Raw genomic sequence first — 26,867 nt, 5'->3', positions numbered from 1 at the left:
AGTTTTACGAGGGTATGTTTGGCAGCATGAGTGAAGGAGGCTTTGTTGCGAAATAGGAAGCCAATTCTAGATTTAATTTTGGATTGGAGATGCTTAATATGAGTCTGGAAGGAGAGTTTACAGTCTAGCCAGACACCTAGGTATTTGCAGTTGTCTACATATTTTAAGTCAGAACCGTCCAGAGTAGTGATGCTAGTCGGGTGAACTTGTGCGGGCAGCGATTCGTTGAAGAGCATGCATTTCGTTTTACTAGCGTTTAAGAGCAGTTGGAGGCCACAGAAGGAGTGTTGTATGGCATTGGAGCTCATTTGGAGGTATGTTAACACAGTGTCCAAAGAAGGGCCAGATGTATACAGAATGGTGTCATCTGCGTAGAGGTGGATCAAGGAATCACCCGCAGCAAGAGCGACATCATTGATATATACAGAGAAAAGAGTCGGCCTGAGAATTGAACCCTGTGGTACCCCCATAGAGACTGCCAGAGGTCCGGACAACAGACCCTCCGATTTGACACACTGAACTCTATCTGAGAAGTAGTTGGTGAACCAGGCGAGGCAGTCATTTGAGAAACCAAGGCTGTTGAGTCTGCCAATAAGAATGTGGTGATTGACAGAGTCGAAAGCCTTGGTCAGGTCGATGCACAGTATTGTCTTTTATCGATGGCAGTTATGATATCATTTAGTACCTTGAGCGTGGCTGAGGTGCACCCATGACCAGCTCGGAAACCGGATTGCACAGCAGAGAAGGTACGGTGGGATACGAAATGGCCAGTGATCTGTTTGTTAACTTGGCTTTCGAAAACTTTGGAAAGGCAAGGCAGGATGGATATAGGTCTGTAACAGATTGGGTCAAGAGTGTCACCCCCTTTGAAGAGGGGGATGACCGTGGCAGCTTTCCAATCTTTATGAATCTCGGACAATTCGAAAGAGAGGTTAAACAGACTATTAAGTCTAGGACAGGGGTTCCGCTAGCGGAACCCCGCCCACATTCCACTGAAAAGGCAGAGCGCGAAATTCAAAAGATATTTTTTTGAAATATTTAACTTTCACACATTAACAAGTCCAATACGGTAAATGAAAGATAAACATCTTGTGAATCCAGCCAACATGTCCGATTTTTTAAATGTTTTACAGCGAAAACACCACGTATATTTATGTTAGCTCACCACCAAATACAAAAAAGCACAGACATTTCTTTCACAGCACAGGTAGCTTGCACAAAACCAACCAAACTAACCAAGAACCAACCAAACTAACCAAGAAACAACTTCATCAGATGACAGTCTTATAACATGTTATACAATAAATCTGTTTTGTTCGAAAAATGTGCATATTTCAGGTATAAATCATAGTTTTACATTGCAGCTACAATCACAAATAGCACCAAAGCAGCTAGAACAATTACAGAGACCAACGTGAAATACCTAAATACTCATCATAAAACATTTATGAAAAATACATGGTGTACAGCAAATGAAAGACAGCAAATGAAAGACAAATCTCAATCTTGTGAATCCAGCCAATATTTCAGATTTTTTTAAGTGTTTTACAGCGAAAACACAATATAGCATTATATTAGCTTACCACAATAGCCAAAAACACAACCCATTTATCAGCAGCAAAAGTTAGCGATCGCAAAAAAACAGCAAAAGATCTATAATTTTTCACTAACCTTGACAAGCTCCTATAACATCAGGTTATACAATACACTTATGTTTTGTTCGAAAATGTGCATATTTAGAGCTGAAATCCGTGGTTATGCATTGTGAAAACGTAGCAACTTTTTTCCAGAATCTCCGGATATGTTTCTGACACTCACCTATTCTGACCAAATAACTCATCATAAACTTTACTAAAAAATACATGTTGTACAGCAAATGATAGATACACTAGTTCTTAATGCAATCGCCATGTTAGAATTCTAAAAATAACTTTAGTACGACATACAGCTTACGTTATAGCGAGACAGCGCCCAAAATCAGGGCGGAAAATAATACTAAACATTTTCGACAGAAATACGAAATAACATCATAAATGGGTCCTACTTTTGCTGAGCTTCCATCAGAATCTTGAACAAGGGGTCCTTTGTCCAGAATAATTGTTGTTTGGATTTAGAATGTCCTCTTCGTCTGTCGAATTAGCAACCAAAGCTAGCCAAGTGGCGCGAAGCTGTCCATCGTCACCAAACGCAGAGAACGGAACACGCCAAAACTCCCGATAAACTTTCAATAATCTGATAAAACTATATTGAAAAAACATACTTTACGATGATATTATCACATTTATCAAATAAAATCAAAGCCGGAGATATTAGCCGTCTATAACGAAAGCTTTTCAGAAGGCAATCCAGAGTTCCTTCCCGCGCCTTGCTGAACAAAGGAAATTGGGGTCATGTCATTCCAAGAGCTCTCTTTTGACCTCAGATAAAGCTAGACACCCCATTCCACCTCTCATTGCCTATTGACATCTAGTGGAAGGCGTATGAAGTGCATGTATATCCATAGATTTCAAGCAAATGAATAGGGAGGCCCTGGAACAGAGCCTCGATTTCAGATTTTTCACTTTCTGACAGGAAGTTTGCTGCAAAATGAGTTCTGTTTTACTCACAGATATAATCCAAACGGTTTTAGAAACTTGAGAGTGTTTTCTATCCAATAGTAATAATAATATGCATATTGTACGAGCAAGAATAGAGTACGAGGCCGTTTAAATTGGGCACGATTTTTTCCCAAAGTGAAAACAGCGCCCTCTATCCCAAACAGGTTAATAAGGTTTGCAAGAATGCCGGCGGATAATTTTAGAAAGAGAGGGTCCAGATTGTCTAGCCCAGCTGATTTGTACGGGTCCAGGTTTTGCAGCTCTTTCAGGACATCTGATATCTGGATTTGGGTGAAGGAGAAGCTGGGTAGGCTTGGGCAAGTAACTGCGGGGAGTGCAGAGCTGTTGGCCAGGGTTGGGGTGGCCAGTAGGAAAGCATGGCCAGCCGTAGAGAAATGCTTATTGAAATTCTCGCTTATTGTGGATTTATCGGTGGTGATAGTGTCACCTAGCCTCAGTGCAGTAGGCAGCTGGGAGGAGGTGCTCTTATTCTCCATGGGCCTTACAGTGTCCCAGCACTTTTTGGAGTTAGAGCCGCAGGATGCAAATTTCTGTTTGAAAAAGCTAGCCTTTGCTTTCCTAACTGACTGTGTGTATTGGTTCCTGACTTCCCTGAAAAGTTGCATATCGCTGGAATTATTCGATGCTAGTGCAGTACGCCACAGGATGTTTTTGTGCTGGTCAAGGGCAGTCAGGTCTGGAGTGAACCAAGGGATATATCTGTTCTTAGTTTTAAATTTTTTGAAAGTGCCATGCTTATTTAAGATGGTGAGGAAATGACTTTTAAAGAACAACCAGGCATCCTCTACTGACGGAATGAGGTCAATATCCTTCCAGGATACCTGGGCCAGGTCGATTAGAAAGGCCTGTTTGCAGAAGTGTTTTAGGGAGCATTTGACAGTGATGAGGGGTGGTCGTTTGACCGCAGACCCATAAAGGATGCAGGCAATGAGGCAGTGGTCGCTGAGATCCTGATTGAAAACAGCAGAGGTGTATTTGGAGGGCAAGTTGGTCAGGATAATATCTATGAGGGTGCCCATGTTTACGGATTTAGGGTTGTACCTGGTGGGTTCCTTGATCATTTGTGTGATATTGAGGGCATCTAGTTTAGAGTGTAGGACGGCCAGGGTGTTAAGCATATCCCAGTTCAGGTCACCTAACAGAACGAACTCTGAAGATAGATGGGGGGCAATCATTTCACATATGGTGTCCATGGCACAGCTGGGGGCTGAGGGGGGTCTATAACAGGCGGCAACAGTGAGAGACTTATTTCTGGAGAGATTAATTTTTAAAATTAGAAGTTCGAACTCGAACCATTTCTCAAGATGGAGCTGCAATGGATAGTAGCCATCTTATGGGCTCCGGACCACTTACTAGTTACGATATGTTATTCACTATGTGTTTATTCCTCGTGTCACTATTTCTCTCCCTCTCTCTCCGCTCTCTTCCTCTTTCTTTCTCCCTCTCTCTTTCTTTCTTTCTCCCTCTCTCTCTCTTTCTTTCTCCTTCTCTCTCTTCCGTTCTCCCTCTCTCTTTATCTCTCTCTCTCCCTCGCTCCCTCTCACTCTCTGCTCTCTCCCTCTTTCTCCCTCTCTCTTTCTTTCTTTCTTTCTCCTTCTCTCTTTTTTTCTTTCTTTCTCCCTCTCTCTTTCTTTCTCCCTCTCTCTTTATCTCTCTCTCTCTCTCTCTCTCTCTCTCTCTCTTTCTCTCTCTGCTCTCTCTCTCTCTCTCTCTCTCTCTCTCTCTCTCTCTCTCTCTCTCTCCCTCTCTCTATCTCTCTCGCTAATCTTTTTTGATCTTTTTCTTTAACTCTGCATTGTTTGCGAAGAGCCTTTCACTATTAGTCTACATCTGTTGTTTATGACGTATGTGACAAATAAAATATAATTTGTATGGCTCTGCGTGCCGTATGAAGGAAGTTAGTGGTAGTTTCGCCAGCCAATACTAACTAGCATTAGCACAATGACTGGAAGTCTATGGGTACAGTAGCAATACAAAGGGGAAGAGGGTGAAGTTTCCCCTAGACACTGGGTCTCATTTTACAATTTCATCATTTAGCAGACACTCTTATCCAGAGCGACTTACTGGAGCAATTAGGGGTAAGCGCCTTGCTGAAGGGCACATCAACAGATTTTTCAACTAGTGAGCTCAGGGATTCGAACCAGCAACTTTTCAGTTACTTGCCTAACACTCTTAAGCGCTAGGCTACCTGTCCACACTTGGTTGGTTATGGTTAGGATTGGAGGGGTGGGTGGGGGGGATACAGATCCTAGGGGGTACAGATCCTAGATCTGTACCTGGGAAAATCTTCGCACCGGAATGAAGGAGGCAAAGGTGGCTGGGTGGGTGGGTGGGTGGGAGCTAGACATTAGCGCTCAGACCAGTCCGTTCATTCCCACAGCACTCCCAGTTCAGACATACAGGAGTAGTCTTCTAACGGTACGGCTTGCAACCTCTAGGATTTCCCCTACAATTGGCTACTAGGATCTAACTCTATACCTAAAAAAGGGATTCATATGAGGTCATTTCAGGATCTGGATTCATTTAGCCTTCCACTGACACAGGTACGTGTGGTAAAGTGTGGAGAACTTGTAATTGAATGACAGATGAGGCTATAGCGTCATTAGAGGTAGAAGTATAATATGGAACATGGTTCATATTAAATGTCTGTAGTTTGTTGTGTGCTTCTGGGAAATATTTATGAATGTAGAAGAATAACTAACTCAAAACATTGAAAATGAACAACAAGTTTTGACATCAAGTCATGCTGCGTGGTTAAACTAGTTTAGGCTAATTTCATTCGAGGAGCAAGGTGTCATTTCATCACCATGCACTCATAGAATGAGTCTCAGAGGTGAAGTGTTGATGAGGTTTAGGACAGGAGCGCAAATGAACTGTAGAACGGTGCGATTATTAGACTACTGCACTGCAGGCTTTACGCACAACCTCTCTGTGTGCATTGGGAAATATGTTTTTTTCTTATGTTGAAATATTATTAAACTGATATTACTTTGTGTTATAGAACCTTGCTTTCAGAACCCTTAGGAAGTCCATGCGTGTTCCTTTCATCTTGAAGAGAGATTGGAGAATATAGGTATGGAGAGTTAGAATGTTATCTACATTGATTTAGTGGATATATTGTTTTTAAAAAACTATCTCTGCTGATTCATTAGGATTTTGCTTTATATTTGCTAACTTAAAACACTGTTCTTATCATGCACACACACACACACACACACACACACACACACACACACACACACACACACACACACACACACACACACACACACACACACACACACACACACACACACACACACACACACACACACAGACACACACACACACACTAAATCTGTCTGACTCCTTTTTTTACTCTCCATTTTCTCTCTCTCTCTCTCTCTCTCTCTCTCTCTCTCTCTCTCTCTCTCTCTCTCTCTCTCTCTCTCCATTTTCTCTCTCTCTCTCTCTCTCTCTCTCTCTCTCTCTCTCTCTCTCTCTCTATCTATCTCTCTTTTTCTCTCTCTGCTCTCTCTCTCTCCTGAGTGTGAAGCTCTCTCCCTCTCCAGAATGAGTGTGTGTGCCGACGTCCCCTCATACCTGCGGCGGTGGCTGCTGACTGCTGTGTTTATCTTGGCTGCTCTGCTACCAGGATCCAGCGGCTGCCCCAAATCGTGCGCGTGCTACGTTCCCACCGAAGTGCACTGTACCTTCAGATATCTGACCGCAATACCAGGCCAGATCCAGACGGCTGTGGAAAGAATTAACCTAGGGTTAGAGTCAGACTCTCTCTCTCTCTCTGCTCTCTCTCTACTCTCTCTCTCTGCTCTCTCTCCCTCCTTCTTTCTCCCTCCCTCTCTCTTTCCCTCTCCCAGTCTGTTTTCTTACCCCTTAGTAATGCACATACAGTAGATTTGAGTTATATTTTGAGCAATAGTAAATTATTCACAGCTATATTGTTTCCCTACTCTGTTCTCTGTAGGTATAACAGTATAACCGTATTGAGGGAGAATGATCTGTCTGGTTTGAAACACCTGGAGCTGCTGATGCTCCACAGCAACACCATCCACAGCATCGCTGACAGGGCCTTTCAAGACCTCAAGTCCTTACAGGTATACATACAGCACTGTCATAAACACCTGTTGATATACAGGTAACTGACAAAATATTGGAAACACTTGAGTAAATGAAGGATGTAAAGTATATTTAGATCATGTGCTTCCACACAGGTGTGGTTCCTGAGTTAGTTAGCAATTATCGTCCCATCATGCTTAGGGTCATGATGGGAGTGGCGCAGCGGTCTAAGGCACTGCATCTCAGTTCAAGAGGCGTCACTACAGTCCCTGGTTTGATTCTAGGCTGTATCACATCCAGCCGTGATTGGGAGTCCCATAGGGCGGTGCACAATTGGCCCAGCGTTTTCCGAGTTTGGCCGGGGTATTGTAATTTTGTCCTTAACTGGCTTGCCTATTTAAATAAAGTTTAAATTCAAATATATAACAGCTGGGCAGGTCATTATTTTGGCCCTTATTTTGGCTCCCCCATAGGATGACAATTCCCCTATCCACAGGGTACGAGTGGTCACTGGATGGTCTGATGAGCATGAAAACGATGTAAATCACATGGCACGGCTGTCTCAGTCACCAGATCTCAGCCCAACTGAACATGGGAGATTTAACGATGTAAATCACATGGCACGGCTGTCTCAGTCACCAGATCTCAGCCCAACTGAGATTCTGGAGCGGTGCCTGAGACAGCGTTTCCCACCACCATCAACCAAACAAAAAATGATGAGCAGGCTTTTCCCAATCTAGTGGAGCTACAGAACCAAGCATGCTAAGACATGAATAAATACAAGTTAATTCCTTACAGTAACATCTTTCAAACAGCAATGCAAAGTGTAATTCATCTTGGAAAATATTTTACTAGTCTTTGCCCGTGGTGTTAATATTATATTCCAGAACCATTTGTAGGCCCTCAGGGTTAAGGTTAGGGGGTATTTGGACTGCGTCACTTTACAACTGACACACCTGCTCCCGCTCCCCCCCCCCCCCCCCCCCCCCCGGGCGCTCGAGGGCGTCACGCTCCCCAGCACTTCTACCATCATCATTACGCACACCTGCCTTTCTCCTGTCACGCGCATCAGCGATTTATTGGACTCACCTGGACTCAGTCACCTCTGTCATTACCTTCCCTATATCTGTCTGGTTCCCCCCGCTCTGTTCCCTGCTTCTACATTAATGTTCATATGTCCTTATATACCCGTGTGCTGACGCTGTTACTGTCTTGTTCCATGTCTGTTCCCGGATTAAATGTTCGACTCCCCCGTACCTGCTTCTCATCTCCGACGTCGGTCCTTACAACAACTGCTTTGATTTACTCTAATTGAGTAAACAGCTGACTTCTGGAAGTGCTCCCAGACAGAATAACCTCTGGCCGGATGCTTTTATGACACTGTTTTTCTATTGAAGTTTCAAACAAGCCAGCAGTGGCTCTTTCTCCAACGCTCCAGGGGCCTCTATGCGACTACAACTTGTGTTTTTTTTCAGGTCCTGAAGATGAGCTACAACAGAGTGAAGGAGATCAACAAGGACATCTTCCAAGGCCTGGAGGGACTGGTACGACTCCACATGGACCACAACCGCATCGAGTTCATCAACCCGGAGGCGTTCTACGGTCTCACCATGTTACAGCTGGTCCACCTGGAGGGCAACCTGCTCCAGCAGCTCCACCCGGATACCTTCATCACGCTGAGGCACAGCCAAGTGTTCAAGGTGTCCTCCGTTAGGAACATCCACCTGTCTGACAACCTCCTCGCCAGCTTACCCAAAGATGTCTTCACTGGCTGCTCTCAGCTGGAGAATGTCTATCTCCACGGCAACCCCTGGTCCTGCGACTGTCGCATGGCTTGGTTCCCAGAGTGGGCGGAGAGAAATTCAGGTAAAGATATAGTACATTTCTGTCTGCAACATTCTGAATGTTTCACTGAAACCGAGTAGGCCCCCAGTTCTGTTGACAGTTACTATACATAAAAATTGATCATAAATTGAAATAAACCAGGGAAGACCAGGGTACATCTGGTGGAATCTCTACATGCAGGAATGTATACCATGAAACAGAGTGAAAAACAGAGTTTATTTATTCAGTAAAGTGATGTTGCGTGGGACAACCTCCAACAGGAAAACCATGCTTGTCCAAAGAAGACAGATAAATCTTTACTGGGGACAGATTGTTGGAAACACAGCTGTTTCACTTTTTTCAATCTCAGCGTGACATGTAGTACTTAAAATTACTAAAAGGTGGGAACAAAGGCTCTACTGTTTTATCAAATAATGACATCAGCAAATGTAAATATATCTCCAGATACTCTTATATATATATATATAATATATATGTATTATTTCTTTATACCAACTGTGATTTAGAACAGTATCATAAACAACATTTTGAAGGAGTGTGAAAACATGGAAATTAGGGAACCAACCCTTATTAAATCATGACATAAAAACGTAAATATAAATGCAATGATGAACTGTTTTTCAGCTGCGCTGAAATGCAAGCGAGACAGGAAGTATGCCAGAGGTCAGGCCTGCCCCGTCTGTGAGACCCCCGCTCCCTCTAGAGGCAAGAGCCTAACCCAGCTTCCCCGTGATGCCTTCACCTGTACCAAGCCCTGGATCCACCCCCATCTGAAGCAGAGGAACGTCAGCCTGGACGAGGGGGATTACACCCCTGTCTCCCCCCGGGACTTCATAGCCCCCATCGGATCCCTGCAGATGAATCTAACAGCTCAGTTCCACAATGACGCTAGCCTTACCTGCACAGTCCAGAGACCATCAGCCATGGAGAACCTGACTCTAACCCAGGTGGAGGAGGGGGAGAAGAACGTGACTATGCTGTCCACCACCATCTCTACATGGCTGGTCTGTAATATTGACTATGAGCACATCCAACAGCTCTGGCGCATCCTGGCTACGTACAGTGACGTTCCCATGAGACTAGAGAGAGGGTTGATGCTCTCCAGGACCCCAGACATGATCTACAAGTACACCCAGATCAGACCAAAGGAGGGACGTGATGAAATCCACACAGACGTTGAGGCTGAGATTAAGGCTTCACCTGCATGGTTGATGCAGGGAGAGGTCAACTTTCAGCTGGACCGCACTACAACCACATTCTCCACATTGCACATTAAGTACAGGTCAGTGGTCAACCTGCGTGTGGAGAACAAGGTGTCGCAGAGGAGGGACCGTTACAGCTGGACCATCATCAAACGAGACAACCAGACCCAGACTGAGCACTCTGTCCTCATAGGTGGGGTCCTACAGTACACAATGTGTCGTGGATGGGTAGAAATGTGCCCATATAATGTATGTACTGTAACATACTTTCAAGAGCTACAATATAGCAATGTGCATTTAAAATAAATCAATTTATTGATGTGATTCTTGTTGTGATTTTAAGGTGGGGTGGTGGAGCTCAACTGCAAGACCTTTGGGGAACCAAAACCCTCTGTAGAGTGGATCTTATCGGACGGCAGTAAGGTGCGGGCACCCTACTCCAGCGAAGATCGCAGGATAGTGATCACCGCTGATGGCAGGCTGACCCTGAGAGGAACAGACACCTCAGACACTGGGCTTTATCGCTGCATCGCCACTAACTACCTGGATGCAGACGTGCTCAGCTTCCGGGTCACCGTACTGTCTCCCGATGTGGAGGAGGTGGAGGTCAACGGGGTCAAGCTCTCACGGCCTCTGGGCCAGAGCCTGGTTCTAGACTGTGGGTCCGCAGGCAGCCCTGATGCCTCGGTCCAGTGGATTCTACCTGACCACACAGTGCTGGATAAATCCTATGGGAACAGGAAGCTCTATAGGAACGGGACTCTAGGAATTAAAGATCTGACCTCCAGAGACCGGGGGTTTTACAGGTGTCTCAGTGCTAACTACCTGGGGGTGGACCTGTTGACGTCCCAAGTGACAGTCACTGGGGAGGGGTCCAGAAAGGTGACAGTGGTGGATAGAGAAGGGTCAGGGGCAGAGGCTGGGGTTGAGGTTACCGGGGCCATAGAGGAGAGGGAGTATTCCCACAGTGAGGTCCTTTCCTCCAGCCCCTCTGACAGAACCATCCAGGAGTCCAGGACCATCACATTAGACAGGCCCTACCCCAGACTCAGGTCTTCCTCTCAGGGCAGAGGATCAGGGGGCTCTTGGGAGAGAAGGAGGAGCCCAGCCAGCAGTAGACGCATATGGAGCAACAGGAGGGTATTTGATCAAGCCTCCAGGAAAGTAAACCCCCAGAGATTTGCAGAGTTCATGAAGAAGGCCCAAGGTGGTTTAACAACAAAGACAAAGAGTGTGAAAGAAAAAGGTGATTCAGAGCCTGACATGTCTGGGGACGGGGATGCTGGATCTGGGGAGGGTCTGTCTCATGAGGACAGACTCATTGTTTTACAAACCAGCGTCATGCCAACCACAGATACTCCAGATGAAAGTATGATGGGTGTAACTGCAAGCATAGAGAATTTAAAAAATCAGAGTAATGTCATGGCAACCACCGACAACAGTGAAACCAGTGTCATGACAACCATGGAGATCCCAGATGACAGTCGGACTAGTTTCACTGTAACAACAGAAAATACTGACAGAGTTACAGCAGTGACGACAGATTCATACACCCGGTCAGATGCCACACCCATCGAGTCCACATTCACCCACAGCAGCCACAACACAGGGAGTATCAATGAAACCACATTCACCCACAGCAGCCACAACACAGGGAGTATCAATGAAACCACATTCACCCACAGCAGCCACAACACAGGGAGTATCAATGAAACTCAGGGTGAGGCCGGCTTTCAATACAGCCCCAGAAATAGTGGGTCTAGTGGTGAGTCGTACTCTTTGGAGAGGAACACGACAGTACCTCTGAGACAACCCGTCACGCTCCTCCTCGCCGTGACCAACACCACAGACGAGACCCAGATCCTGTTCTCCAGAGAAACACCTGCAGAACCAGATACCTCCACCGGGGCGGCGCTATCGCTCCTCACCGATCCCAATGTCACCCTCATGATGGACAGTCCCAGATCACCCCACAAAGAGTCTGAGATCCACACAGCCACTGACCCAGACAGCCAGACCACCTTCACTGCAGTCACCACCACAGAGACAGAGCAGGATGAGATCACCGTCCACACCACCCAGAGGATCAAGTCCCCACGTCTGCCTGCAGGCTCCACCATCATCTCCCGCCAGCAGATCCACATCATCCCCCCTAAGAATGGCCGAGGAGGAGGAGGAGGAAGAGGAGGGGGACGGAGGAGGAACTTCCCTGGCAGGAGGAGGTTCATCAAGCCCAACCGGATCACAGACATCCAGTCCATCCTGAACAAACTCAAACAGCCCACCACGGTGAAGAAGCAAGGCAACAGCACAGTTCCCTACACTATGGAGCTGACCACAGGTAAGTTATGTCATGTTGTTCAAATAGGATATGTAGTTTCTTGTCTTTGATGTTGACATTATCTTTGTTGGTGAGAGACTTGAGCCATGAGGAAGAGCCAAACGATGATGATGGTGATGATGATAGCCATGATGATGATGACGATGGTGATGTTAGCCATGATGATGATGATGATGATGATGATGATGATGATGATAATGGTGATGATGATGATGATGATGATAATAGCCATGATGATGGTGATGGTGATGATGATGATGATGATGATGGTGATGATGATGATGATGATGGTGGTGATGATAGCCATGATGATGATGATGATGGTGAAAATGATGATAGCCATGATGATGATGAAGATGAGAATGATAGCCATGGTGATGATGATGATGATAATAGCCATGATGATGATGATGATGATGGTGATTATGATAGCCATGATGATGATGATGATGATGATGGTGATGATAGCCATGATGATGATGATGGTGATGATGATGATAGCCATGATGATGATGATGATAATAGCCATGATGATGATTATGATGATGATGATGATGATAGCCATGGTGATGATGGTGATGATGATGATGATGACGATGATGATGAGAGCCATGATGATGATGATGATGGTGATGATGATGATGATAGCCATGGTGATGATGGTGATGATGATGACGATGATGATGATAGCCATGATGATGATGGTGATGATGATGATGATGATGATGATAGCCATGATGATGATGATGATGGTGATGATGATGATGATAGCCATGGTGATGATGGTGATGATGATGACGATGATGATGATAGCCATGATGATGATGATGATGGTGATGATGATGATGATAGCCATGGTGATGATGGTGATGATGATGACGATGATGATGATAGCCATGATGATGATGATGATGGTGATGATGATGATGATAGCCATGGTGATGATGGTGATGATGATGATGATGATGATGAGGATGATGATGATGATGATGATGACGATGGTGATGTTAGCCATGATGATGATGATGATGATGATGATGATGATGATGATAATGGTGATGATGATGATGATGATAATAGCCATGATGATGGTGATGGTGATGATGATGATGATGATGATGGTGATGATGATGATGGTGGTGATGATAGCCATGATGATGATGATGATGGTGAAAATGATGATAGCCATGATGATGATGAAGATGAGGATGATAGCCATGGTGATGATGATGATGATGATAATAGCCATGATGATGATGATGATGATGGTGATTATGATAGCCATGATGATGATGATGATGATGATGGTGATGATAGCCATGATGATGATGATGGTGATGATGATGATAGCCATGATGATGATGATGATAATAGCCATGATGATGATTATGATGATGATGATGATAGCCATGGTGATGATGGTGATGATGATGATGATGACGATGATGATGAGAGCCATGATGATGATGATGATGGTGATGATGATGATGATAGCCATGGTGATGATGGTGATGATGATGACGATGATGATGATAGCCATGATGATGATGGTGATGATGATGATGATGATGATGATAGCCATGATGATGATGATGATGGTGATGATGATGATGATAGCCATGGTGATGATGGTGATGATGATGACGATGATGATGATAGCCATGATGATGATGATGATGGTGATGATGATGATGATAGCCATGGTGATGATGGTGATGATGATGACGATGATGATGATAGCCATGATGATGATGATGATGGTGATGATGATGATGATAGCCATGGTGATGATGGTGATGATGATGACGATGATGATGATAGCCATGATGATGATGGTGATGATGATGATGATGATGATGATGATGGTGATGATGGTGATAGCCATGATGATGGTGATGATGATGATGATGATGATGAGGATGATGATGATGATGATGATGATGATGATGATGATGAGGATGATGATGATGATAGCCATGGTGATGATGGTGATGATGATGATAGCCATGATGGTGATGATAGCCATGGTGATGATGGTGATGATAGCCATGATGATGGTGATGATGGTGATAGCCATGGTGATGATGGTGATGATGGTGATGATGATGATGATGATGATAGCCATGATGCTGATGATAGCCATGATGATGGTGATGATGATGATGATGATGATGATGATGATAGCCATGATGATGATGATGATGATGATGATGATGATGATGATGATAGCCATGATGATAGTGATGATAGCCATGATGATGATGATGGTGATACTGATGATGATTGTTATTGTTGCTGCTTTTTCAGATTGTGACTGTGATGAAGATGAGAAGAAGACAGGTGGTCAGCGGGTAGTCAAACCAACAACATCGCCTAAAGCACCCAACGTCCCTAGCTCCTCTCTAGGAAGAACAGAGAGACCCACCACCACATACTCAACAGAAGCCCCCACCACCACCACCCAGCCCACCTCCACTCACTCTCAGTCCCCCTCCACCACCCAGCCCACTTCCTCTCACTCTCAGTCCAGAGGTGAGGTATCCAGCAGCTACATGACTTCCACTAATGCCCCAGAGTCTGACCCAACACACGACCCTATGACGAGCACAACAGATGAACCAACAACCTCCACCATCACAACCACAACTGCCTCCAAGATCGTCCGTGGTAAGAACATCTGGGGCAAGCTGTTTGGGAACAGGGACAGGCAGAGGGAAATAGTCAACAGACTACGTAAACCAGCCAGGCCCTCAACCACCCCAGAGGGCTCAACAACAGTCCAATCAACCACCACCACAACTACAACCACAATCGCACTGCCCACCCAGCAGTCTCTGGCTGAACCTGTGACCGAGTCACCGTCTAGAGCAAGTAAACACAGAGAGACCCCAGAAAGCTCATCAGACGATGACTATGGAGATTCATCGCCTGACTCTGAGGCCTCGACCACACCCCAGCCTGGCACTAGCCGTGGAACTACAACCCCAGCCTATGACTACAGGTCCTCCCCCACCACAGAGTCTTCCCCAGACACCCAGGCCATCGCCTCCCCACCTGCCCCAAGAGAAGACACAGATGAGGCCTCGTCCTCTGTGTCTGAATCCGGAGGGTCAGCGGGGTACCTATCCCGTAGATTTGGGGGAAACCGGAGACCAAATGGAGGGTCAGTGGGGTACCTATCCCGTAGATTTGGGGGAAACCGGAGACCAAATGGAGGGTCAGTGGGGTACCTATCCCGTAGATTTGGGGGAAACCGGAGACCAAATGGAGGGTTAGGGGGCAGGAGGCCTTTCAGGGGCAGGAGGCCTTTAAAAAAAAACATAACAACTACGGAAGCCCCCAGCACCACCATAGAATCAACAGAGCCTTCAACCACCATGGAGACCACCATGGAGACCACCACATATCCCATAGAAACCACCATGGAGACCACCACATATCCCATAGAAACCACCATGGAGACCACCACATATCCCATAGAAACGACCATGGAGACCACCATGGAGACCACCACATATCCCATAGAAACCACTATGGAAACCACCGTGGAGACCACCATGGAGACCACCACATATCCCATAGAAACCACCATGGAGACCACCATGGAAACCACTATGGAAACCACCATGGAGACCACCACATATCCCATAGAAACCACCATGGAAACCACCATGGAGACCACCATGGAGACCACCACATATCCCATAGAAACCACCATGGAAACCACCATGGAGACCACAATGGAGACCACCACATATCCCATAGAAACTACCATGGAAACCACCATGGAGACCACCATGGAGACTACCACATATCCCATAGAAACCACTATGGAAACCACCATGGAGACCACCACATATCCCATAGAAACCACCATGGAAACCACCATGGAGACCACCATGGAAACCACCATGGAGACCACCACATATCCCATAGAAACCACCATGGAAACCACCATGGAGACCACCACATATCCCATAGAAACCACCATGGAGACCACCATGGAGACCACCACATATCCCATAGAAACCACTATGGAAACCACCGTGGAGACCACCATGGAGACCACCACATATCCCACAGAAACCACCATGGAGACCACCGTGGAGACCACCACATATCCCACACATACCGTCTCCGTCTCCAAGCCCCTGTACACGCCGTCCAGAGAATCAGATAGGTCTGCAGTGACTGTGTCCACTGACACGACCTCTAAGGGGAAAACCACCACAGACTCCGACTCGTACGATAATGAGAACTGGACAGATGAGATGAAGTCCTCTACTAACCGTCCACGAGCCTACACTTCCATCACCAGGCCCAGAATGACCTCTACCACAACTTATCCAACCACCACCTCAAGGCCTTACACTACATCATCAACCCGCGTCCAGACTAACACCGACCCCATCAGAGTGAACACTAACATCAGGCGCCCGTCAGGGAGAGACAGTCGTTACCAGATCACACAGAGACCCATGATCAGGAGAACCAGGCCCAAGGTGTCCAGTAACAGGGCCAGCAGAGGCCCAGACAAGACCCTGACCTTTGACACACTGACTATTCTGGAAGCAGAGCAGGGGCACGCCAAAGCCCCCTACAGCAGCAAGGACATAGACGATGCCATCTCCAACGCCTATACCCACATCACCGGCTATGATACGACAACGGCTAAGATTGTGGGCTTTGAGCGGTCCACCAAGGACATGCTCACCAAGCCCAGGATCGTGGGAGGCAACGCTGCCAGCTTCACTGTCCTGTCCAAATCAGACGCCTTCCTGCCCTGTGAGGCCGTGGGCAGCCCTGAACCCACCATCAGCTGGAAACGCTTCTCTTCAAGCACTGGTATGGAAAATAACAGGGTATAGATATTAAGTATGTTATAAAACTACTTTGGAATGAAGCTATACTGTATGTTCATTTATATATTCTCTCTCGCGCCCTCCATCTCTTTCCATCTCTTTCTCTCCCTCTGTCCCTCTCTCCTCTCTTTCTCTCTTTTTTCCTCTCGCTCATCTTTCTCTCCAAATCTCTCTCTTCATCTCTTTTTCTCTCCATATCTCTCTTTCTCCATCTCTCTCTTTTTCCATCTCTCTATTCCTCTCTATACCATTGTCTCTCTTCATATCTTTCTCTCTCTCTATACCTCCCTCTCTCTCTCTATACCTCCCTCTCTCTCTACCTCCCTCTCTCTTTCTATACCTCCCTTTCTCTCTTTCTCTCTCTCTCTCTCTCTCTCGCTCATCTTTCTCGCCATATCTCTCTCTCTGTCTCTTTTTCTCCCCATATCTCTCTCTTTCTCCATCTCTCTCTTTTTCCATCCCTCTTCCTCCCTCTCTCGCTCCCTTTCAGGAAGCACAATGACCATCAACAGCAAGATGGGCAAGTTTGAGGTGTTCCCGAACGGCACTCTGTCCATCCAGAATGCAAACATCAAAGACCGTGGTCAGTACCTCTGCCTGGCTGAGAACGAGCAGGGGTCGGACAAGCTCCTTGTCACCCTGTCCGTGGTGGCCTACCCCTCACGCATCCTGGAGCCCAAGGTACGGGAGATCAAGTCCCACTCAGGGAAGACAGTGGAGATGAAGTGCAAGGCAGAGGGTCGCCCCACACCTCTGGTCTCCTGGATCCTGGCCAACCTCACCCAAGTCAGGGGCCACAACTCGGGCTCCAGAGTGTCAGTGACCCCAGAGGGCACTCTGCTCATCAAGCAGGTGTCTGTGTATGACCGGGGCCACTACAAGTGCATCGCCAGTAACCCAGCAGGAGCTGACACTGCCACTGTCAGACTGCAGGTGGTGGCAGCACCTCCTGGCATCCTGGAGGCCAAACGACAGCAGGTCCAGGCCGGTGTGGGTCAGAGCCTGTGGTTACCCTGTACCGCTCAGGGCAGCCCCCAGCCCACCGTGCACTGGGTCCTCTATGATGGAACGGCGGTGCGGCCCCTGAAGCCCTCTGTGGACCCCAGGGTGTCTGTGTTCGCTAACGGGACGCTCCACCTGACCGATACGGCCGGCACGGACAGTGGGAAGTACGAGTGCATCGTCACCAGCTCTACAGGGTCGGAGCGCAGGGTGGTGACGCTGACGGTGGAGAAGAAGGAGATGGCTCCTGAGATCGTGGAGGCATCACACCGCAGGACAGAGCTGGCGTATGGGGACCAGCTGAGGCTGAACTGCTCGGCCACCGGGGACCCCAAACCCAGGATCATCTGGAGACTGCCGTCCAAGGCTGTGGTGGACCAGTGGCACAGGTAATGATTACTTAGTCTGTATTACACACGTAATCACACAGACTATTCTGAGGCGTACAGACACAATCACACGCCAGCAGATAAACACACACACTAAAAAGTATGCAAGTTCTTTGTGATACAACACAGCTGTATTTAAAAACACCAAAAGAGATGTTATTGTAACTTCTCCCCAAATGATTTACTTGCGTTTCCAGTGCAGAGAGCTTCGACTGGGGTTCTCCAGCGAGAGGTATTGTGCCTCTCCAGTATAAGGTTGAGTTAGGCCATCCATGCACTGAGCACCTAAAACCCTGAAGTTTGAAAATGTACAGAAACGTGGATGGAAAACAGACAAAATAAAGACAGACTGAACACATCATGTAAAGACTGCTCTGTTACACTGTACAGTATCTCTGTTTTCATTTTAAACTTCTGGTTTAGGGTCTCCATTTCCCCCTCATTTTCAGCTTCCTGCGTTGACCCTCAGGGTGCTACCCCTAAGGTAGGGAAGAATGGTGTTTCACGTTTTTATAATAGTCAGATTAGTCGATCCCCATGTTTTTATAATAGTCAGATTAGTCGATCCCCATGTTTTTATAATAGTCAGATTAGTCGGTCCCCATGTTTTTATAATAGTCAGATTAGTCGGTCCCCATGTTTCTATAATAGTCAGATTAGTCGGTCCCCATGTTTTTATAATAGTCAGATTAGTCGGTCCCCATGTTTCTATAATAGTCAGATTAGTCGGTCCCCATGTTTTTATAATAGTCAGATTAGTCGATCCCCATGTTTTTATAATAGTCAGATTAGTCGGTCCCCATGTTTTTATAATAGTCAGATTAGTCGGTCCCCATGTTTTTATAATAGTCAGATTAGTCGGTCCCCATGTTTTTATAATAGTCAGATTAGTCGGTCCCCATGTTTTTATAATAGTCAGATTAGTCGATCCCCATGTTTTTATAATAGTCAGATTAGTCGATCCCCATGTTTTTATAATAGTCAGATTAGTCGGTCCCCATGTTTTTATAATAGTCAGATTAGTCTGTCCCCATGTTTTTATAATAGTCAGATTAGTCGATTCCCATGTTTTTATAATAGTCAGATTAGTCGGTCCCCATGTTTCTATAATAGTCAGATTAGTCGGTCCCCATGTTTTTATAATAGTCAGATTAGTCGAACCCCATGTTTTTATAATAGTCAGATTAGTCGATCCCCATGTTTTTATAATAGTCAGATTAGTCGGTCCCCATGTTTTTATAATAGTCAGATTAGTCGGTCCCCATGTTTTTATAATAGTCAGATTAGTCGGTCCCCATGTTTTTATAATAGTCAGATTAGTCGGTCCCCATGTTTTTATAATAGTCAGATTAGTCGATCCCCATGTTTTTATAATAGTCAGATTAGTCGGTCCCCATGTTTTTATAATAGTCAGATTAGTCGGTCCCCATGTTTTTATAATAGTCAGATTAGTCGGTCCCCATGTTTTTATAATAGTCAGATTAGTCGATCCCCATGTTTTTATAATAGTCAGATTAGTCGATCCCCATGTTTTTATAATAGTCAGATTAGTCGGTCCCCATGTTTTTATAATAGTCAGATTAGTCGATCCCCATGTTTTTATAATAGTCAGATTAGTCGGTCCCCATGTTTTTATAATAGTCAGATTAGTCGGTCCCCATGTTTTTATAATAGTCAGATTAGTCGATCCCCATGTTTTTATAATAGTCAGATTAGTCGGTCCCCATGTTTTTATAATAGTCAGATTAGTCGGTCCCCATGTTTTTATAATAGTCAGATTAGTCGGTCCCCATGTTTTTATAATAGTCAGATTAGTCGATCCCCATGTTTTTATAATAGTCAGATTAGTCGATCCCCATGTTTTTATAATAGTCAGATTAGTCGGTCCCCATGTTTTTATAATAGTCAGATTAGTCGATCCCCATGTTTTTATAATAGTCAGATTAGTCGATCCCCATGTTTTTATAATAGTCAGATTAGTCGATCCCCATGTTTTTATAATAGTCAGATTAGTCGGTCCCCATGTTTTTATAATAGTCAGATTAGTCGATCCCCATGTTTTTATAATAGTCAGATTAGTCGATCCCCATGTTTTTATAATAGTCAGATTAGTCGGTCCCCATGTTTTTATAATAGTCAGATTAGTCAGTCCCCATGTTTTTATAATAGTCAGATTAGTCGATCCCCATGTTTTTATAATAGTCAGATTAGTCGATCCCCATGTTTTTATAATAGTCAGATTAGTCGATCCCCATGTTTTTATAATAGTCAGATTAGTCGATCCCCATGTTTTTATAATAGTCAGATTAGTCGGTCCCCATGTTTTTATAATAGTCAGATTAGTCGGTCCCCATGTTTTTATAATAGTCAGATTAGTCGGTCCCCATGTTTTTATAATAGTCAGATTAGTCGATCCCCATGTTTTTATAATAGTCAGATTAGTCGATCCCCATGTTTTTATAATAGTCAGATTAGTCGATCCCCATGTTTTTATAATAGTCAGATTAGTCGGTCCCCATGTTTTTATAATAGTCAGATTAGTCGATCCCCATGTTTTTATAATAGTCAGATTAGTCGGTCCCCATGTTTTTATAATAGTCAGATTAGTCGGTCCCCATGTTTTTATAATAGTCAGATTAGTCGGTCCCCATGTTTTTATAATAGTCAGATTAGTCGGTCCCCATGTTTTTATAATAGTCAGATTAGTCGGTCCCCATGTTTTTATAATAGTCAGATTAGTCGGTCCCCATGTTTTTATAATAGTCAGATTAGTCGGTCCCCATGTTTTTATAATAGTCAGATTAGTCGGTCCCCATGTTTTTATAATAGTCAGATTAGTCGATCCCCATGTTTTTAACATCAGGAGAGAAGGTAAATAAGATGCTTGAGCTCCTTGAGCGTGTGGATTTAAGGTATAACCGATCTGATAGCTCAATGGAAAGGGTATTATCATGATTAATGTAATCTAGAAGAAACTGGAGCTGCATGTGAAATCCTGTCAGATCTGAAAATCTAAGTATCAGTTGGAAGGAAAATGATGTTTGGCTTGCTTTGTCTGAGTGTGTTTATAATTAACAGTGGACTTTGTTTTCAAAAGAATAGCGTGCCAGTGTTCATGTCCTCTAAGACTGATGTTGTGGTGACAATAATATTTCAATTTATACAGGCAATTTTTTATTCATTTCAGTACCAACATTTCAACACTCACGCAAGTGTTTGGACCTATCCAGGAAAAAGTTTCCTTTGTATTGATATTCAGACGACACCGTTAATGATCATTAGCAGGAACTAAACATCTGATCTACAGCTGCATGTTAATTAATGAGCTGGAATCTCTCCGAGGACAAAAGGTACACTATAGTCTTCCACTGAACCCATGACATATCATCTCATGACAAGCCTTAGCATGCTGTTGAACCCAATGAATATGACCCAGTAGAATGACCTTATTTAGCCTCTTAATGTTTTCTCCATTAGCAGCGGTTCTTAGCTGGGGAAAACCTGAGACCAGAATAACTGAAGGGGCTATTTGCCAAAATAACAAGACGACGGGCTTTTAGACCGGATATCAACATGAACAAGTTTTATTTTATTTGAGCAAGGACCCAGTCAGAGTTCTTTAAAAGAGGAACTTGAGAGAACCAGAAGAACAATGGCATGCTGATGGAGGACTTTATATTGCTCCTAATAAAGTAGTTGACATTCTGCCATGTATCCTCTCTGCATGCAACCTCTGAAAATAGAGTTTGTATATATTTCGTGACAGAGACTTATGTAGAACATTGGTCCCCCCCAAAAAAACACAATGCTTCTTTTGTGAATGTAACAGTAAAAAAAGTCAGTGTCTAATGGTTTGATTCACTGGTCATTGAATCGTTATTCCCCCCCACCCCCCCTATTTCATTAGCTAAATGGTTTGATTCACTGGTCATTGAATCGTTATTCCCCCCACCCCCCCTATTTCATTAGCTAAATGGTTTGATTCACTGCTCATTGAATCGTTATTCCCCCCACCCCCCCTATTTCATTAGCTAAATGGTTTGATTCACTGGTCATTGAATCGTTATTCCCCCCCCCCACCCCCCCTATTTCATTAGCTAAATGGTTTGATTCACTGGTCAGTTCATTTAACCGTTATCGCCCCCCCCCCCCCCCACACTCATTTCATTAGCTAAATGGTTTGATTCACTGGTCAGTTCATTGAATCGTTATTTCCCCCCCCCCCTCTATTTCATTAGCTAAATGGTTTGATTCACTGGTCAGTTCATTGAATTGTTATTCCCCCCCACCCCCTCATTTCATTAGCTGAATGGTTTGATTCACTGGTCAGTTCATTGAATCATTATTTCCCACCTATTTCATTAGGTGCATTTTGTAAATAATGACACTTAGTGGAATGCTTTCCCCCTCCCTGTGTTTCTTGTTTGATTTAAACTGTTATGGTGGCTGTCTTGGCAACCCTGACAAGTTTTCTATCAGTGTTTTATTATTGTCTGCAACTGTAGTAGGATTCGGAACAAACCATTATTGTGAGTCATTGCCAACGACCTTGATAAAAGACAGACCCAGGTGAAACACACATATGCTGATCTGCTGTAAGCCTGTCTGGCCCTGTAAGAATGGCATCTCTCTGTCCCTCCATCCCCCTGTCTCTGTGTGTCAGTTCCATGAGCACGGGCCCTACCTAGTGGACAGTCTGTGGGCTGTAGCAGGCACACCATTCAACTTATGTTTTTTTTTTTTATGGAGATGGATGGAAGTAATAAGCAGGAGGAGAAGTCATTAGACTCTGTTCCAGAATGTTCCAATTGAAACAGAAAATATTCCTAAACCCCACACCCCTACAGGGCCTATTGTACATCTGCATAATATTTTAACATGGAACATGTTATTGTAAAATCAAACATAAGAAATGTAATCTTTGTGAAAAAAAATTGTAAGCGTTGAAAATCGAAACAATATTATATCGAATAAAATGGCATTGTTTCTTTCCACTGCTTTATCGGTTATGTGTTGCTATCTTCAAATAATGACAATAACTATTTTTTTATCTCTTTATCAGGATGGGAAACCGGATCCAGGTCCTGGACAACGGCACCCTGGTCATTGACTCTGTGAGTGACAAGGATGCTGGGGACTACCTGTGTGTGGCGCGCAGCAAGGTGGGAGACGACCTCCAGCTCATGAAGGTCACTGTGTCCATGAAGCCGGCCAAGATCGATCCCAAGATGTACGGCAAGAAGCAGGTCCCCTACGGCAACGACCTGAAGGTGGACTGTAAGGCATCTGGAACCCCAGAGCCAGAGATCTCCTGGGGCCTGCCGGACGGCACCATGGTCAACAGCGCCCTGCAGTCAGACAGCAGTAGTGGAGGGGGACGCGCACGGCGATACATCCTGTTTGAAAATGGCACGCTCTATCTTAATCAGGTGTGCAATCTTACATTGTTCTGCTACTCTATAGAAATAATGGGCAGTATTCATTGGTTAACTCAATGTGACTAGATGTCCTCTGACTCTGAACTGCTGGTGTTGTGTCTGTATACAGGTGGGCATGGCGGAGGAGGGAGACTACACGTGCTACGCCGAGAATCAGATGGGCAAGGACGAGATGCACGTCCACATCACCGTGGTGACGGCAGCGCCACGAATACGTACGCCCAGCCGGACCTACGCCCAGGTGAAGCCTGGTGGCAAAATCCGCTTTGACTGCGAAGCCACGGGCGAGCCCAAGCCCAAAATCCTGTGGATGCTCCCTACTAACGACATGATCGCAGCCTCCAACGAACGCTATCTGATGCACGTCAACGGCTCCCTGGACATCCAGGATGTTAAGCTGGTGGATGCTGGGGAGTACGTGTGCATGGCTCGCAACACCGCCGGGGATGACAGCAAAGTTTACAAGATGGATATCGATGGCAACCCTCCGGTGATCAACGGCAACTCCCAGAACAGGATCGTGGTGAAAGACACGGCCACCAAATACTCCAGGAAGTTCATAGACTGCAAGGCCACTGGAGAGCCGCTTCCCAAGATTACCTGGATCATGCCAGATAACATCTTCCTGAACGCTCCGTACTTCGGCAGCAGGATCAACGTCCATCACAATGGAACGCTCGAGTTCCGGAACGTCCGGCCAACAGACATGGCGGAGTTCATCTGCATGGCGAGGAATGACGGAGGAGAAGCAGTGATGGTGGTGCAGCTGGAGGTCACTGACATGCTCCGAAGGCCTATCTTCAAGAACCCCTTCAACGAGAGAGTAATGACCCGTATGGGGAAGACCACGGTCCTAAACTGTTCTGCAGATGGTCACCCAACACCAGAGATCATCTGGCTGCTACCCAACGGAACCCGCTTCATCGGGGGCCCCAACCGGGGCTCACGCCAACACCTAGGCAACGACGGAACCTTCGTCATCTACAACCCCAGCAAGGAGGACGCTGGGAAGTACCGCTGTGCCGCTAAGAACTCGGTGGGCTACATTGAGAAGCTGATAGTTCTGGCGGTGGGCCAGAAGCCTTTAATCCTCACCAGGCCCAGAGGGATCATACGCAGTGTGTCTGGTGACCCTCTGTTCCTTCACTGCCTGGCTGATGGTAGCCCGAGACCCAGGATCTACTGGACCATCCCTGGGGGCCACACCCTGACCAGGCCGCAGGTCCATGGACGCCACCAGTTGATGGAGAATGGGACCCTGGTGGTCAAGGACACCACCCTCCATGACCGGGGAAACTATGTTTGTCGGGCGCGGAACGACGCTGGCGAGGCGGTTCTCACAGTGTCAGTCATCATCATCGCCTACCCTCCCCGCATCTCCACGGGACCCCCTCCCACCGTGACAGCGATGGCGACGGCGCCCATACAGCTCAACTGTGCTGCCATCGGGATCCCAAAGCCAGAGATTACCTGGGAGCTGCCTGACCGCTCTGTGCTCTCCACGGCGGGGAAAGGGCGGCCCACGGGCAGCGAGCTGCTCCACCCTCAGGGCACGCTGATCATCCAGAGACCCACCACAGCAGATTCTGGCACCTACAAGTGCCTGGCCAAAAACCACCTGGGCACAGACTCACGGGTCACATATGTACGTGTGCTGTGAGCACCAGCGCTGACTAAAGGGGAATATAAAACCCCTGGACTATAAACTCTAAACAGACACAGTAACTTCACAGTGCTTCTTATGATGTACAATGTCAGGAAAGACTATTTTCCCCATGTGGACTTGTGAGGAGCCGGGTTTGTGGAATAGTTTGATCATGGTACAGCTCACATCAATCAACCAAGTAGCAGAACAGGATTATTAAGAGAAGGAGGAGGCAACGGAGGAAGGGACGGAGGAGGGGACGGAGGAGGGAACAGAGGAGGAAGCGAGGGAAAAAAGAGAAGCTGTACAGAGGAGGGTCTGTTCTTTGCCAGGAAAGTCGTTGACTAGCGAAGGTGTTATTCTTATTATAACAGAGTCAGAGGTCTGGAAACCCACGGCTGGTTCTCATTTGAGGTGTTTTTAAAAAGGGGCTAGAGGGTGGGTCTTACAGTGAGGCTACGTGTTGAGTGTTTTGACCAGACACTTTACTACTACACTTTACTATAAGAGAGGAAGAGAGAAACTCACTATATTCCCTCTGGACACTTCTTCAATGTTTTATTTGTTGGGGTGTTTGTAATGACTGATATGCTGCAATGACAGAAACATTCTATTATCAGAATGCTTCTAACTATTTTGCTTTTCAAGACACATTTCATATTTCTTGTGAACAAATCTTTTATAAACAGGCAGTATATTTTAATGAAATCTGCCAAATATAAATTTTTAATATACATTTTACACTGGATTGTAATACAGTTTTTCAAAACAAATGTCTCACATTTCTAACTGTTTATATTTTTTAATTAGCCTTGTTATTTTGTCATGTTGTTGTCTATCTTCTCGTGGTTTGACAGTGCTTGTATCAATACAATTGCAGGAGTTTCATTGGTGTTAATTGCGACTTTTATGGAGGTGAAATGATCACCTACACAGTATTCAGTGGCATCGTATGAACTGTCACTAAAAGTAAATGCATTGTTGGTTTTATGTAATAATATTCCTTTTGTAACTATTATCTACTTTGTGAATCAATAGTACGCGGGAGATGAAATTAAACCAAAGATGGAATGTGATTCTTGTTCTGTATTTTGTCCTGTTTTGACAATGTGAAGCTAATTGAGCTGACTAAAGCAAGGTGGCTGAATGGATTTGTTTTGAGCAACCTGGTCTCAGAGCATTTCGTAATATTATGTATGTAAATCTGAGACACTCCATTTAGTATGATATGTTAAGTTTCGTATGTTATGTATTAAATTGTGGATCTCCATCACCCATTTTGTATGATATGTTACCAATTACTATTCGTATTATATGTTACGAATTAGCAAAAAGGTACAATGTATTACGAATTTGCGAATGTACAACATATTACGAATTTGCAAAATGTATTATATGCTACGAATTAAAGCTAAGTGACTAAAGTTAGCTTGCTGGCTAATGTTAGCTAGGCATTAGGGTTTGGGTTA

General features: G+C 45.3%; 1 protein-coding gene across 1 annotated transcript; it reads left to right on the top strand.

Moving 5' to 3' along the window:
• LOC120018930 (immunoglobulin superfamily member 10-like) lies at positions 1-25,413 on the top strand (the record flags this gene model as incomplete). Its single annotated transcript, XM_038962144.1, has 10 exons — positions 1-26; positions 6,245-6,373; positions 6,583-6,712; positions 8,150-8,540; positions 9,144-9,914; positions 10,065-12,062; positions 14,370-16,924; positions 17,450-18,315; positions 23,378-23,744; positions 23,863-25,413. Coding segments are annotated over 10 exons (8,784 nt in total), but the record flags the coding sequence as incomplete, so codon positions are not given.
• Between the last annotated feature and the right edge of the window lie 1,454 nt (positions 25,414-26,867).

Source organism: Salvelinus namaycush, chromosome 23 (genome assembly GCF_016432855.1).
Source record: "Salvelinus namaycush isolate Seneca chromosome 23, SaNama_1.0, whole genome shotgun sequence".
Classification (NCBI taxonomy): domain Eukaryota; kingdom Metazoa; phylum Chordata; class Actinopteri; order Salmoniformes; family Salmonidae; genus Salvelinus; species Salvelinus namaycush.
Note: the sequence above shows the minus strand (reverse complement) of the source record. Positions and strands in the feature narration are given on the sequence as shown.